This window comes from Phalacrocorax carbo, chromosome 7 (assembly GCF_963921805.1).
Source record: "Phalacrocorax carbo chromosome 7, bPhaCar2.1, whole genome shotgun sequence".
In the NCBI taxonomy this organism is placed as follows: Eukaryota; Metazoa; Chordata; class Aves; order Suliformes; family Phalacrocoracidae; genus Phalacrocorax; species Phalacrocorax carbo.
The window spans coordinates 29,920,995-29,938,440 of NC_087519.1; the positions used below are offsets into that span (position 1 = coordinate 29,920,995).

Below are 17,446 nucleotides of genomic sequence, written 5' to 3' on the forward strand. Positions count from 1 at the left end.
TGCCAATCTCACAACCAAAGAAAAAGATCCTAAACAAAACTGGGATATTTCTCTCTTGCCCTAGCACGCAGCATGAGGTGTGCATCCCTGGGGGAGCCCCTTCTCTTCACTAGGGATTTTGTGGCTGCTGCTGTTTTAGTAGCTGCTACTTCACACAGATGATAAAAAACTCACTTGGCATTGTGCAACTTAAATGAAAACCTGCAATTTGTGCTGAAAGAATAGCTACAGAAACTCAGAGATGCTGCCCCAACACCCCCACCCATGTGTGGCGTGTCGGTAACAGCTAACCCTATACCAGGGCAGGCTGCCAACCCGCACATTCAGCCCCAGCCCTGCCACACCACCAGGCTGCAAACAGCCACGTCAGCCGTGTGTGTCCCAGGTTCCCCGGGCCACCTCCCATAGCCACTGTGCAGATGGCAGCGCTTCCGCCGCTGCCGGTGTTGGGCCAGGTTGGTGGCAGGAACTGCGGCATTAAAAGCGTTAGATCTTGGTGTCAGAGCCTGCAGTCTGTCAGGGTGACTTTGCCTTAAAAGATAGCATGGCAGTAAAGATGAAAAATGGTTTTGCCATTTTCTCCCCAGCTGCCCTCAAACTATTTATCCCCAGCAGGACGCAGAGTGCCTGCTCCCAGCACACCACTCACGTTCCTATCCCTGCGTGCCCACCAGCCACCTGACAAGGGCTGGCCAAAGTGATGTCTTCCTGTGAATCAGGCAGCCGGAGGCTGGAGAAGAAACACCACTTGGGCACAGAGGAGAGGGGGCAGGGATTAAAGAAATCTTATTAAATCCCTGCCTGTAGCTTAGTCGGGGCAGGCTCTTCACCCTTTTAGGACAGCCAGAAAATCTGGCAAACAGCACCAGTCTTTCTCTAGGATGACCAGTAATGTAGACTTTGCACAAGGACCTGAGACAGTGATAGGATACAGGTGACAAACACTGAATGGGAAGCACATGAGCAGATGAAACCAGGAGGGTTTTAATAAAAATCAGTAGCTTTTGTGGGATTTGCAAATAAATAAACCTGAAGTAATCTAATTTTTCAGACTGCCAAAGCTAGGTAAATTATTTCTACGTGTCCATTTCCATGGGCTTTCCCCAGGCTTCCTGACCAAAACACTCACCACATTTCCCTAAGAAATTTCAGCTCAAAAAGTTATTTTTAAAGACCGCTGCTACCAGCTGACAGGAAAGTCAAATTCCAGACTCTGATCTTAATAAAAGTCTTACACATTTTCTCCTAACATCCTAAGTATAAAGCAACATGAAAAATTACTAAAACCAATGCACCAGTTGTGGATTGCATTCAGCACTTTACATCTATTTGGCACTAGTGTAAGTCCATATCCGGTAAAGGAAAGTGGGTTAAGCAGGCCTTTTATTTTAGACGTAGCTGAGGGCTACCAGGGCATCCATAAAACGGATTTCTTACCTCAGCATTCTTACCCCCTCTTGCCTAAAGTACTAAACCCATTCCTGAAGACAGGGGAGATAGGCCAGTTTTGGCCTTTGTTACAAAATCAGCACTCAGGGTGGCTTTGCTAAGGTTTCCTGACTCATTTCATGCAGTCTATGCTACAACAGCAACATGCCAGGTTATCTGCAACCCCAGTGAGAGCTCTTTTGAGAGACAGGAACAGTTGGGACCCTCCTGGAAGACCCTCCATCCTGGAGGAACAGGCTGGAGGGAGGCAGAGGGAAGAGGAGGATCTGTGACTGGTCATCTACCCCATATGGTGTTTGATAAGCAATGCCAAGAGAAGGAGAATTCAGAAACTGGGGACCAGAATCAAAATCCAATGGGTCAGAAGCCTACATGAAGGTGGAGGAAAAATATGCTGCATGTTGGTATCATAGGTCCTTCTCTTCTGCTGATACTATGACTGCAGTTGCTCTGCCAGCCTGCTTTACCCAGCAAAGTCAGCTACAGGCAGAATCACACACATCGAGCTGGAAGTCTCTGCCATTCAGAGGATTTATGAAAAATATTTTACTTTGGTCCTCCTGAAATTACACCATTCTCCTCTTTTATCTGTCTTAAGTGTCAAGAGAGTGTGATGTTAATGAGATGTACAAAGGCTTTTGGGTAGCTGAACAGTTTTATAGTCCCATGATGATAAATTAAAGCATTTGTCACTGTTACCATATTAATGTTTTTTCCTGAGATCAAAGTCTGGATTTGCTGCATCAAACAGTACTGTCCTCTGCTACGCATTACTACGCACTACCTTCCGAGGAAATTAATTGCAATTCCGTATTTTTACATTCATAGTTTAGTCACGCCCTGATTCTCATACCTGCTGATTGCCATCTCCACATGCAGTATGCAAGTAATTTTTTAGTATGGATTTTCTACTTGTTACCTGTGTGAAAAGCCTGAATATCTTGTTTCAGGACAATCACCTCCTTCTAGCTCTGAAAGGCTGCTTCTGCAGTTAAGAATAGAGAGAATTTCCTTCCTCCTCAAACCCTGGATTCAGTCATGTTAATTTACATTTATATAGCACCTTTCATCCCAGAAGATCCCAATGCACTTTACAAGCTCACCCTCTTTGTACACAGAAGCTGTACAAATATACATGGCTACATAAACAGACACAGCAATCCCATCACCAGCCACTGAAATACATCTCTCTGCATTTATTCCCAGCACACTTGTGGCAAGTCAGCTCTGCACACCCTACATCATATCGCCATCAAGAAGGAAAATAAGGCAGCACGCTTCCTGCTGGGGAAGCAACAGAATGGCTTTACAGCCTGAGCGACTGACATCTCCTTGGCCCTCTGCTGCACAGTCTAAAATGAGGTAAAGACTGATTTGTGGTGAGTTATACCTTGCTGCTTCTGTGCTATCAGTGCCTATAGAAGTCCAGGCTTGCTGTTGTCTTCCTCTGATGGGTGACTCTCAAACAGTTTGTTTTATAAAACTGAAAAATACCTGCTGCTTTGTAATGAAAACATAAAGGGAACTAAACCATCCTCTCCCTAACAGCAGTAGTTGACTGGTTCCTGCCAATCTGAGGATGGAGAAGAAAGAACCCCAACATACCTGAGACACCTTTTTGACCACATCGCTGCCCACAAGAAAGCCCTGTGCGTAGGAGCGTGCTGCGATGAAGGCTCGGGTTGCCTTCACCTTCAGGTCCCTAGGAACTTCCCCGAAAGGTCTGTGCTGCTCCGCATGTTTCACCATGCAGTCCAGGTACTCATCTGTGATATGGTACTGGGGATTCATCAGCTTGAAGAGCCGCTCCAGCAAGCGTGTCCAGAACTCATTGAGGGCCTCTTCCAAGTTGATGTTGGAGCCCCGGTAATAGCGGCGCAGCTCGCTGTACAAGTCTTTGAAGACCTTCATGTTTTGAGTGTACAATTCTCCATACATGCTTGGAAAAGCATCATAAAGGGCCTTTTCTGACTTGTTCAACAAATCCTGGAAATAACCTGAAGAGAGAAGAAAAAGGAGACAGTGATGCATCGGTTGGACAAGCAGGAAACCAATGGGCTGCACTGTTTTGTCAGCATGACTGAATTCCTTGAGGAAAGAGAAGAACCCTAACAGAGTTATTTCTCCAACCAACCTTACCCACACACTCAGTCTTGAGCCTTAGCTAAGAAGATTGAAGGAGGAACCCCCCAGTGCCAGTGTCAGAGCACCATAGCCGAGGCCTTTCCACCTCTTCTGGCAGCCTCACCTGGAACCAAAATTGAGTCTCTTCTCTGCCCAGGTAAGGTGCCATAGCATTACTCATAAGCTTTCTTTACAGAACACATCAGTTGGCATCGCTGACATATACCATAACTTGCCACAGTTGTCAGCCAATGCCTTATGAGACACTCAACCCCGTATCAAGAACCAGCCACTTCTGGCACAGAAGTTGACACTTGTTAAACATCACCAGAAAATGTAAATGCACGAGGCTTCCTGGACGCTGCTCAGGCAATGGAGGTCTATCTTGTAATGACTGCTGTTAGAGTCAGACTAGTTTATCAATACTAGCACCCACATCAGATAAGGATTTCATCTAGAAGGTAACCTGAAGTCTTCCATTTCATCATGTCAAAGATTGGAATTCCTCCAGCATTGCCTGCTCTTACCATCATTCCAAAGTGAGGGCTCTTCTGGAGAAGACTGCAACTTCTTCAGTTTTAAAACAGAACTTCCCCCCCACCCCCCACCCCCGCCCAAATTTCCTTTTTCCTTGGAAGGCTGCCATTCCTGGCTGAGGCACTGATAATTTGGGGAAGTGAGCAGGACTCCAGTACAGCATACATATCTGAAGGACAAAGCACAGCAGCCTAAGACAAAGTCCCTGCAGGCATGAGCTCTTCTTTGGGACAGCACATTTACTTGAAGAAGATGTGGATTTACCCTGACTAGCTGTCATCCCCACCGACACAAAACCACCATGATCCACTGCACAACTTGAAGTTGCCTTTGGAGAAACCAATGCAACTTGTTTGAGCCACCCTTCTTTCCTGCCTCAATGTTTATTTTTCCGACACATTATTTCCAAAGCCTTTGTGAGATGGAGCAGGGCTGCCATCAGCGATGCTGCCAACCCTTCACAGAGATGCCCCCATCAGCCCTAGCCATCACAGCCACCCTGGCTCTAAGGCACAGCCTGTAAAGCACATCCCAGAGTCCCAAGCTCTGTGACAGGTACAGGCACATCTTATTATGTATTTAAAGACAGGGTTGTGGCTCAAGTGTTTTTGAACTGAGGCCAACATTATCATGTTCGAGATTCTCATCCCATTTGCTTATTTGGATTTGCATCCTGCTTTTGTTTAGGTGTAAACAACTAAATGGTTTTACACCCTAGGCTCAGTAGCTTCTCGTAGAAGTGAGAGAAATGCGACTCTCTTGCTATGCACAGCAGGGTAAAGATGACAGATTTGACTCCTTCCTTACCAACATCTTTAGGTATTTCTATCCTCTTGACTGCCAGCTACCTTCAGGTTCTCTGAGACTGCACAGTAGGCAACTCATAGCAGGACCGGTCTGATTCAATTTGTTGATTTACATAAGCAACTTCAATCATCATTTAAGTCAGTAAGAGGAAAAATGATTTAAATAGTAATTTTCCTTTCAATCATATTTGTACTTTTTAGGGCCTTTTTGAAGCAAACCTGATTATACTATTCTTTAAATCTAAATTACTGCTTTTTTTGTGATGTACGATAAGCTCTAGTTGGAGGGAAACTGTTATTCAATTAAAATCAAACAGCATATATTTAAGTATATAAATTAACTTCACTGTGCTAGGCATATAAGAAAAGAAAGAAAAGCTTCTGAAAAATGCATATTGCATGTACAAAGCTTTGTTAAGCAAAGTATTTTTTTAGGGAATGGCACTGACTACAGTTAAACAACTCTAAAATTTTAGAACTAGTAAAGCTTATTTCTATGGGTCTTGTTTACACTCATAGGCTGGAAGGGCCATACAAGCTTTCCTACATTAATAATCTCTCATTGGCTCCCTAGATTTGAATGAAGCTAAAACTCAACAGGCAGATCAAGCAAGTGAAAATTCCCTCTGCATCTGCACCACAGGCTGTTAATACTGAAACTTCTTGTAGTATTTTAACAAACTAAATTAAATTTTAACAAACTAAATTAAAATTGGGGTGTTCCCAATATGAAAAAAATGAAAAGCGTGCTACTCCACCAAAAGGTGAGAGGCTGCAAGTGGATGATTTACAACTTGGGAGCTTCTCATCCAGCATCTCTCTCCCGCCATAGTGTCACATGTGAGGCTGGCCTAAGGAGATCACAGCAGTGTAAGCCCACGTCAGAGCTTCCACTGCCCCGAGCTCCCAGCCCGCCCAGTCTGGCACTGCTGTGAGCTGACTCAAGGCTGACCCTTCTGCAGCGTCACCGCTTCTTGTTGCATGGTCATCTTCCCCTGCAGCATCTCCTGAAGGGGCTCACTCCTGGGCTTGCAAGCCAAATAGATAACTGCCAGGCAGATGATTTGTTCTGGCAGGACACTTTTTGGGTCTGACTAATCTGAGGTGGCTTCATTTTTGTGTTGCCACAGCACTCCTACCTGTACAATGAACAGAAATGGCATTCACCTACAACAGACACAAAATACAAAGTTTCTCTGATGAGATATCTAAAAGCTGCTCAGTATCTTAATGTATCACTCCAAGCACTGGTGGTTACCCATTCACAATTTAATTAAACTGAGCTCAAACTCTCCTTGTACAATCAGTGCTCTTCTCTCTGTGACAAGTGATGCTAACTGAATAAACTGCTCAGCAATCCAGGAACGACATGCAGCTTGGCACTCACCATCAGGAGGAAGAAAACACCAACAAACGCAGACTGATTTGTCAATTCAAGGTAAAATAACCTTCTTTGTATTGCTACAGGAGAAACAAGATGTATGTCTTTTTTTCAAAAAATTGGAAACTGCTCTCAAAAAAGTCCAAGCTAATTAAGAGTTGATGAACTGTTACTTCTCACCTAAGTGAGTGAACACCAATTTCAGTCAACTCGTTTGTGGCTGGTTTTCAGAAACTTCTTCTAGATTTCACACTCAGAGAAAAAAAAATATATCTGCATTATCTAGGGAAAATTACTTAGCAATTAAGCCTGAATGTGTTTGTGATGAATAGCAGACCTGGCAGAGAATTTAAATGCACATTTTGCAGCATTAGAAGACACTGAGAAGTGAGGTTTGCCAAAAGGGATGCACAGAAGCTTATGCTAACTGCCCTGGTCCTCATGATCTCAGCCTGCACTGCTCACACACCTGACATAAATATCTCCAATTAACAATGCATCTTCTCCTTGACAGTCCCTGTCTACTAATATCCACCCTTTTAATATATTTAGACCTGTGTCATACATTAAGGATGTGCAGGGCCTTGGGATAAAACAACTTGCTGAACCATAGTTCAGGCATCTATCCTTCTTGATTTCAGGTAGAAGCAATTATTTATTCTAGGGGAAGCACCTGAGCCATGGTAGGTGGGGAACCCTTAGGTAACCTGGGTGGTTGGAAATGTCTAGTAATACAGCTGTCCCACTATTTCTACACAAAGTTGAAAATAACCACCCAGTTGGTCCATTTGGATTTATTAATGCTCACTTGGTCCACCACTGCTGGGTCTGCTCTGGCTCCCTAAGGACAATTAGAGTAAGTAGCTCAGGCAGGTAATGAGCACATGGAGGCAGCTTCATCCAGGTCGCATCCTGGACACATCCCCAAGGCCCCTGAACTCTGCTGACACCACGTTCTCCAGGCCAGAAGCAACATGCTCAACCTATGTCTGCGTTCATGCACCATAGCACATGACTTTGTTAGCCTCAGGAATGCAGGGACGGAAGGAAAGGGCTTATGAGGAGCCAGTGCTGGAGCTCTAAAGCCCTTGCTTGCTCCAGGAGTCACTGCTACACTCCCATCCCTGGGAGCAGGCACACAAACACCTGAGGTGGCTCTGCACAGGGCCAGTTTCCCTCTGAAATGATGCATTTGGTTTCACCCTGAGTCTCAAGAAAGCAGTTATGTATTTTCTCAACCCGTGCTGAAAAACCACAGAAGTTCTCAGCTTCTGCCAGCCTCAGAAATTTTACAATGGAAGTGATACCTTCCTGTGAGTCACCTGCTAAATCCATGACTGGGCTTCCCTTCTTTCAAAAAGTTTTCTCAAAGTGCCATTGAACAGGTGAGTCCTTCCTCACTGCTGCCTGATAAGGGCTTTGCAACACTGGAAAGCCCAGCATGTGATTTTCTAATGCCAGTAATTTAGACAAACCAAACTAAATTTTTCCTGGGCCAATGAAAGGCACAGCTCCCCAGTCAAAGCTGTTCCTATATGAAACATCACCTTTCACACTCTTGCTGCAAAAGTATTCAAAAGAAAAAACATGAAATGGGAGCCTGGTTTATTATTATTATTATTACTGCCTCTCACTTTGAGGCTCAGAAACAAGACAACCGTCTTTGCTCAAATGAAATTTGCCTTTTGGCAGAGGCCAGGTTTTAAAAACTTCTGCATCAAGTACAAAAGTGCCAGAAAGTTATGAACAAAGAAATGAAAGGTTTTTTACACCTGAGACAATTCTGCAACCTTGGCCACTGTTGTGACAAAAACTTACTCCTCAGAGATTTAAGTTTTCAACAGGAAGCTATAACCTTTGCATTTGAGAGAGATTGTAAATCCCCACCCATTCCCCTGCTTCATAGCTTCCCAGTGTTCACAGCTCATATTTTCACAGTTTCCACATTTTCACAACTCTGGATTCAAATTGGGACGCTGTGAACAGCAAGGCAGGGACTGTCAGTTTGTCTCTAAAGATGGGAAGTTTTGAGCTCCCCCTTCCTCACCACCCCCAGCACCAAGTATGTTATCCAAGCTCTTTGATACCATTTTATCACTCAACATCTGGAACACACTGGCGTTTCCTCAACAATGGAGTAGTAATGGATGTAGGGGGAATAAAGAGGTCACTGAAGGAAGAACATCCAAATGCTCTTTGGGCACGCAGCAGATCTGACTTTCTTCAAACCCCATCAAATTTTAGAGGCAGACTAGAAGAAATATGACAATTGGAGAAAGGTGACTAAATTACTTTCCATCTTAATATTATTAAAGAGTTAAGCAGAAAACTGCAGTACAAAAAGTCTTAACAACTGTAAAAAGAGTAGCACCAAAACTGAGGAGATGAGAGAAGAAAACACATTGCTCACATGATGCCATTAATTCCAAAATCAGATTTTAAGAAACCTGTTCCTAAAGGCAGGTTTAACATTGGATGATTGGATTTGGTGAAGACTCTGGGCAACCCTCTCTACCTGCATCTGGAAGTCAGAGAGAAGAGGAAGGGAAAGGCACCAGGGTGCAGGTCTCAAGATCATAGAATCATAGACTCATTCAGGTTGGAAAAGACCTCTAGGATCATCAAGTCCAACCATCAACTCAATACTACCATGTTTTCTAAACCATGCACTGAAGTGCCACATCTACACATCTTTTAAATATCTCCAGGATGGCAACTCTACCACCTCTCTAGGCAGCCTGTTCCAATGCCTGACCACTCTTTCAGTAAAGAAATTTTTCCTAATATCCAATCTAAACCTGCTCTGACTCAGCTTGAAGCCATTTCCTCTCATTCTATCACTAGTGACCTGGGAGAAGAGACCTACACCCACCTCGCTACAACCTCCTTTCAGGTAGTTGTAGAGAGTGATAAGGTCTCCCCTCAGCCTCCTCTTCTCCAGACTAAACAACCCAAGTTCCCTCAACCTCTCCTCATAAGATTTGCTCTCTAGACCCTTCACCAGCTTCATTGCCCTTCTTTGGACAGGCTCCAGCACCTCAATGTCCGTCTTGTAGTGAGGGACCCAAAACTGCACACAGTACTCAAGGTGCGGCCTCACCAGTGCCCAGTACAGGGGCACCATCACCTCCCTGCTCCTGCTGGCCACACTATTCCTGATACAAGCCAGGATGCTGTTGGCCTTCTTGGCCACCTGGGCACACTGCTGGCTCATGTTCAGCCAGCTGTCAACCAGCACCTCCAGATCCTTCTCCGCCAGGCATCTCTCCAGCCACTCCTCCCCAAGCCTGTAGCGTTGCATGGGGTTGCTGTGACCGAAGTGCAGGACCTGGCACTGAGCCTTGTTAAACCTCATACAATTAGCCTCGGCCCATCAATCCAGCCTGTCCAGGCCCCTCTGCAGAGCCTTCCTACCCTCGAGCAGATCAACGCTCCCACACAACTTGGTGTCGTGTACAAACTTACTAAGGGTGCACTTGATCCCCTTGTCCAGATCATTGATAAAGATATTAAACAAGACTGGCCCCAACACTGAGCTGTGGGGAACCCCGCTCATGACTGGCCACCAACTGGATTTAGCTCCGTTCACCACAACTCTCTGGGCTTGGCCATCCAGCCAATTTTTTACTCAGTGAAGAGTACACCCGTCCAAGCCATGAGCCACCAGCTTCTCTAGGAGATGGAAGGAAGTCCATGGAAGATGACACCTCCAACCCTTCACTGTCCCTTGGAGCAGCAGAAGCAGCACCCAGGGCTCTGCCCTGTCTCCACCTTCCAGCTCCAAGCTCTCCCCTACTTCTTTTCTTAACAGCAGACTGTCCCACCCTGAGTAGTCCTTGCAGGAACTCCTAATGATTTATGCTGCAACCACATAGTGCAGCAGTGCTGTACAGCTGCAGGAATGATGGCCTCATGCAAATGCTACAAGTTTTTCAGCAGGGGGGCAAGATGAAAAATCTCCTGTTGGCTGGACAGCTTTGCATGGTGAGCTAGATTTGTGATCTAAGGGCCTTGTAGTGCAGCCATAAACTGCCAGGATAGCTGGAGGTGGGGGCAAAAATGTGAGGAGGAAGAAGCATCAAATACTGTGTCATAGTTTCTCAAGTTTGAGCAAGCACAGAAGTCCGTGGTGGAATTCACGCAGGGTCAGAGGTGTGGAGCGTCTCCACAGCTCTGAAGGGAGGCCGAGTGAAATATGCCCACCATTAACACTGCTATCATATTTCAAGACTGGACTAAGAACAGGAGAGAAAAATAGGCTGACTCTGTGGTGTCCTGTACAGCAATAAAAGCACGGAAAGAAATAGCACGGGGATGTCTACTAGAGCAGAGCTCCCTCTTGGGGCCAGCCCTGTTGGTCTGAGGCAAGTATTTTCCCGGGCTGAGTTCCCATTTAATACACTGCTGCGCATCCCAATACCAATTTGCTTCTCCAGTTGCTTTTAATGCAACAGATTTAAGCCATTAAAATCCAAATCTAATGTATTCATGTCTATTTTATTCTCTTCAGCAAGTACAGTGATATTTTATTTATAAAATTGTTATTACTTATTATTAAGTGCTACCCATGCCTGTGCTGAAGAGCTGATACCAATACAACAGCAGTGATATGCTCCAGTTTGTACCTTAGCTGGGTGCTGCCAAAGGAAATAACCAAGGATGAGACCAAGTGGCTTAGGCTCCATGTGCCAATAGCCCTGCATGTAGCAATCCTGACGGCATTTTCCTTGGGAGATACCTCTCTCCTCACAGTTTCACACTCCTATGAAACAGCTGCTCTTGTGTAGCTCAGTTCCTGTTCCTCAGTCCTGATCTACCCTGGAGAATGCAGTCCCTCCCTGTGTATTCTGGATCAGTTTCCTCTACAATGTCTGTCCCACATTACACATAGCCCCTGTTTGGTGGCTGTGACCTAAGAGGCATCATGAGAAACCAAGACTCAGATTGCAAAAAAGCCCAAACAAATGGAGATAAAATTAGCTTCTATCTAGAAGCCAAAAGATGAACAGCGTGAGCAAATATGCCAGGATGCAAGAATTATGATGCTTTTAGGTAGTACAACTTCTAAACTTTTAGGATTCTCTCCAAAGAGCCACTTTGCATTAAAGGGGAGCCAAATACCTTTATCTGATTTCTCCTCTGCACTCTGCATCTAGGGGGTGCTAAGAACAGTGTAGGAACATAGGACTGAAGAGACTGAAGAGATGTTGTGGGTCAGAGACAAGTGCCAGCTCTGCCATGCAATCACCTGATTTAGTATGCTCCTAGGCCTGCTCAGTGCCCAGCACAAGAACAGTTAGAGATTTTGACCTCCCTGTTCCTATTGAAAGGCTGGTCCAGAACATCCCCTCAGATGGGTAGGCTCCTTTTCTCAATATCTGGTCGAAGTTCATTCTTTATCCACTTGGTCATTGCCAATGTGGTCCTACAGTTTCAATAGTTGTTTTTGTTTCCTGGTGTTCAGTCTCTGAGATATTTATACATGAAGTCCCATATTTTCTCAGCATCCATGCTGCCTTGCTACACAAGCAAAGGTACTTTGCCCTCTTTACACCCGACAGACTCTCCAGCCCTCTTGGTCATTCCACTGTCTCTTCACCTCTTCTGATCGTCATTAACTTTTCTTAACTGTGGATGGTCAGAACTACAAAGAACATTTCCTTTTCTTCACTGGAAATAATACTGTTAATACTGCAAGGACTGCGCCTACCTTTTTAAGGAATGCATCACATTAGCATTTCACAGACTTTCTGCCATCCTCCAACTCTCTCCTTTGCTGTTTCCAACCAGTTAGTCCCCAGCTGTATGCCTCACTCTGGAAAACTGAAGTTTACCCTATTTCCATTATTTTGGTCATCATAGTTATCCACTATTCTCTTCAATATTGACAACTTTTCCCAGCACTGTGTCATCAATTAATTTCATGAACACCTTTCTTACCATTTGTGCCAGTCTTTAATGGGACTGTTAACCAGGCTGGGCTCTAGGCCTGTCTTTGTAAACCACAACTGGGACCTCCCTCCACCCCAGGAGCTCTTCTTTCAAAACAACGTATTGCTACCTCCCCTTTAGCAAGTCCTCCACCTGATAATTCCTTTACTAATTTCCATCTTCTTCAGCTTAATTAACTACTCAAGGCACAGATGCAAATGCCCTTGAAGTCTCCTGAGATGAGATTAGTTGATAGAACAGATACACCATGAGCAACAGTGAAAGCAGGTAGCTATATAAGATTTGACCTAATCTTTACAATAGCTGGCTTTGGCTAAGACCAAAAGATAGACTACCTTAAGCTGGTTTTAGACTGGGATATACATCAGACAGCTGGTTTCTTTTGTTAAGAAAAAGAAGAGCTTTTTGATAGAACAAAGAAACTTTTTCCTGGGGAAAAAAAAAAAACAAAAGCTGCTGTTGCATGAAAATCTGTCTTGGAACATGGCTCTGCTAGCGAGAGACCCAGGGAGGAAGCACTGCCAGTCACTCCAAAGAAACTGCACTTTTCCTCCCAAGACTTGGATAACATTTTCATACATTTACAATGGAAGCTCGTGCCCATTTGACACTGTTTTGAATAGTGGAGACATGTAATTATTTGCATCTATTTTTTCATTCTGCATATTCCTCCTCCTGTTTCTACAACTTGCCAAGATAGCTTGCTTTTATCTAAGGGAAGCAGGACTGGATCCAGCTACCAAAATAAGGGAGTGGAAATTTCCTCAGAGGGAAGCGGTGACCCTCACTTGAGGAACAGTGGGAAAATGGATATTCTGCTTGTCCTCCTGGTGAGCACCATACAACTACTGGGTGCCCAAGGAAAGCCGCCCAAGGTGACAGCAGCAAGCCTGCGTGTCACAGGCACAGTCACTGAGACCCTCCCCAGCCCCAGTAGCAGTTCTCTCCAAAGCACAGCTAGTGAAGAAACCTCTTTAGACTTTGATGATCTTGATGTGCTCTGGATTACCTTCCTAATGTCCCTCAGAAACAGATCTGTACAAACTTTAAGACCCCTGAATTCAAGTTCATATAACAACTTTGCAAAGACATGAGTCACTTGGGAGTGGGGGGCACAGAACACTAAACAGTCTGTAGGACTGGCAGGACATATAAGCAAAGCCTGTGCATACGCTGCAGCATTAATAGCAGCCAGCATCCCCATGCTGGCACACCCGAGCCTGGTATTCCCTTCTGCCCAGTGGAAAAATAGCAAGGAGGGAGCAGGAGCAAGTGGCACGCATCTGCTCGGAAAGTGATTCCAGGCGCCACACAACACCCTAACAGACTCCAGGATATTAATGCCATGAACTGTAATGCACCTGACATCCAAACCATTTGCCTGGGTAGCTCCTCTGTTGTTTAGGCTTGAAATTTCCATGTTAGGAAGCTTGCTGCAGTGTAATACCCAGGGCAGGAGGAGGGGTGCTTGGGGCAAGGGTGGCCCGGTGGCTGCTCTGGGCTGCACATGTGGAGGTGCACATGTGCATGTGTGTGGCCATGCTCCAAAGGTTGAAACGATCAAGCAGGAGTCAGCTATTAAGGTGTGCCAAGGTTTGTGTGTGCAATGACAAGGTCAAATGGCCTCCGGTGGTGCACACAGGCAGAAGGCCCCCTGCACACACACAGCTGGAAATATTCAAAAGTTGTAGGCGACTATGGCTCTGTGTCCATCTATGAGACTGAAAGACAAGCTGCACGTAGGCTAGATTTTTCACATGGTTTTTTCAAACTTGGGCCTCCGTCAAGTTTCAACCTTGTACCCTGTACATCTCAAAACCCTTTTTAGATTGAAGCCGTAATGCCGTAATCCAACACAGTGAAACAAGCCACAGAAATGCATGTCTTTTCTGGATACTCTGAGTATTTACATATGAGGCTATAACTGGGTAAGCAATACAGTCTGGAGTTACAGGCAAGTGTGCAACACTAGAGGCTAGTCAATACTGCATACTTAGGAAAGGCACTAACAACAGGACAAGGGATGACCTTACCCCTCAAAACTCATGCACTGAAAGATTTCCTGGCCAAGCCTCAATGTTTAAGAGTCACTGATTGCCACCAGCTTCCATGGGCTTGTCAGACCCTGTCTGAGCTTAGGTACACTATTGGGCTCTTGCAATAAGCCCCACTTTTAGTTACATTTTCTGGGGAAAAGTACTTACCTCCGCTGGTTTTAAATCTCTACAGTACAACAGTCATAAACCTTCTAGTGTAAGAAATACAGTGTACTTACCCCTTACTTGCCACCTCTAAGTCTTTCACAGACCTCTATCATACCTCCATGTCTTTGCTAAGCTGAAGAGTCTTATCTATAAAAAGTAACTGTGTTCCTTCATTTTCTTTGCCATTACCCTTTTCCTCCTCAGCACAGGCTCGTTTTGCCAGTGTATCAAGCTGAGAAGACTCTTGTGGTCTGAGGTCCTATGCTCCGCGCAGAGGAGCCTTGTGCTCCAGCCTGCCTGGTGGAGAACAAAGAGCTGTGCTGCAAGGTCTTGCTGTGAGGAAACCTGCCGTAGGCTGAAAGCCCTTGCGGATGGGATTTGGTCTGTTTGCATCCTGAGTGGGATAAGCAAATACAAGAGATGTGAATCTTAGGATTATTTTCCCCATGTGTGCTCCTGGGATCTGAGCTAGCTAGGGATTTTAATCACAGCTCCTTCTAAATATATCTGTGCTACAACTACAGACTTGCAGCAAATGATGAACTGTAACTCTTGCCCCAGCATGCTCTTATCAAACAGATTTCACCACAACCTCTCCATGAGATAAGGACTGGGAAGGAGCGTGGGTGGGATTCATCAAACAGGAGACAAGTCTGATCTGGCGGCTTAGTCCTCACTTAAGGAAGAAAAGGCACCTCCCTCTTTAGCATGCGTTGAGCTCTTTAGAGCCGCTCATCTTTCTCTATAGACTGTAGTAGGAGCTGGGATAACTAAGCTAGAGTAGGCTGAACTCTTGGATAAATGAAATTTTGCAAGATGAATTCCATGCTCATTTTTTCCTCTAAGAAAGCCTGCCTTTAAAGGCAAACCAACAAGCATCATAGCTATCACTGACAGAAACATGAAAGGTGGTAAAAGTAATTGCTAATACTGCCTGTTCCTTTCCACGTTTATTCAGCAAGACCTGAAAGGCTCAATTTTTTTAACAGTAAAATAAACTCAGAAGTATCTTACAATACTGACGGTTAGCTGGCAGTTTTAAAAGGTGCGAATTACACCCTGGAAAAATGCACAGTACATACCTATACAGCAGTGGTATTTTTCACTCCAGAAAGAAAAGTGTTCCTTTCCTCCAGCTGAAATAAACAGTCAGTTATGCGGAAATGTGCTCTCCCAGCTACAGATAAAAAAGGGACGGCCAAGGTAACCTCGCGATGCCCCAGCTGCATACCCATGTACTGGGCTGGTGACAAACTGCAGAGACATGGCATGAATGAGAGAAGCAATGGATTTGCTCAGGAGAGGCCCATGCAGGTTGTCATGTTTCCAACACCACCTTCCCGATCTGCCCCACAGAGGCTGAGTTTGACTTTCTGTCTCTTTTCAGCAAGCACCAGACAGCTGCCGCTTTGCATGTTAACCTGCCAGGGCACAACATCTCAGCCTCCTTTGCTGAAGGCTGGAAATAATTAAGCCTTTATAACTTCTGACACACATCTAACTTCTTCCTTACTTACAAAATGTACAATATCTTGATCCAATTTGTCACTAAGTCAGGCTCTTGGCTGTAATATTTTCATGGAGAAAAACATCAGCAAATTATTATCTCTCTAAAATTAAACGCATTTCATTGTCTCAACAAAAAAGTAAAAGAAAAAACCTTCATGTTTTGTGCCTATCTGTGACACCTTCCACATTCAAAGAGGGACTTATGCACTCAAGCATCCTCACTGCGTATTTTTCAAGATCAAAACTCCATGTTTAAATTTCCAAAAGCTGTAGGCTTCACACTGTGGCAGTGGGACAGAAGTGACTTCAGCTTTTTATCTTTTTCATTAGTGTTGCCCTCCACTCAAAATGGCCTCTAGACAAACTATTTATTTTTGGGTTAATTAGACCATTTGAATCTATGCTTGCCACTGCATTTTTGCAGTATAGCGTATCCAAAACACATGGTCCTTGAATATCTAAGTATCTTGAGTATCTGACACATGGGCTTTCCCAAAGGATCAAGGAGGAGAGTAATTACCAGCTGTGTGAATAATACTCTAGCCAGGCAAAGTTCCCCTGTTATTATTGCAGGAGTTTATCTAAGTCTGTATAAAGCTCTTAATCTCTAGTTGTCTCGCTTTCAATGCCATCAGAAACGAACTTTTCTCTTTGTAAAAATAATTTGCTCATGACATTCCCACCCATGGAACTAGTATGAAAAAGAGAAGCAGGTAAAGATGACAGAAGACAGCTACTGTTAACAGGCAACTTGAAGTATGTAGCATTCACGTGTATCTGACAGCTGGGTGCTAAGAACATACACATGTACAATAATATGCATGACTGTTTTTTGACTAGTAGGCAAATTAACATCAATTGCTATTTTAATATAGCTGAAATACAGCTGTATTATATACAGCTACCCTAAAATAATATTAAGACACTACAACACAGCTTCAGAAATCAGGAAAAGTCAGAAGGGTGGTGGGTAAAACAGCAGTCCCTCAGCGCTTCAATGCATGGGGATTGTACTAGGTACAGCCACATGGTACTTCTTTCCCCAGAGGACAGAGAAGTGTGTCCTTTTCCCAGATTTTAGGTGCTTGCTTCAAAAGAAGCAATTTTTATCAATTGTTAAAGAAAAGGAATTAATGTTCCCTGGCAGATATTACAGTAATAAATCCAGTAGCATAATTTTAGGTGTCCTCCCACCTGATAGCACCTGTTTTGTTAAACACTGCTAACTTTTCACTTGATAAAATGATTGATAATGATAAAAACTTGATAATGATAAAAACTTAGATATAGCTTGATTTTCTAAAATCCTGAGCATCATTCAACTACTTCTATTTTTAAACACAAAGTCACTTATAAAGCAGTCCTAAAGAGAGATTTAAGCTTAGCTTACCTACCTTATTTTTCGCTTGGGCTTTTTTTTTTAAAGGCTGCTAAGTGTCTACTTAATGGCCCATAGCCATGGTTGGACAAAACCACTGGATTCT

The 17,446-nt window shown here is 44.3% G+C and overlaps 1 protein-coding gene across 1 annotated transcript in view; it reads right to left on the reverse strand.

Annotated features, from left to right (window-relative positions):
• Window positions 1-17,446, reverse strand: part of GPC1 (glypican 1) — a 224,487-nt gene that overhangs the window by 28,199 nt on the left and 178,842 nt on the right. The window contains exon 3 of the mRNA XM_064457300.1: window positions 3,055-3,446. Within this exon, the coding sequence (XP_064313370.1) occupies window positions 3,055-3,446 (392 nt within the window). The remainder of the gene's footprint in view (window positions 1-3,054; window positions 3,447-17,446) is intronic.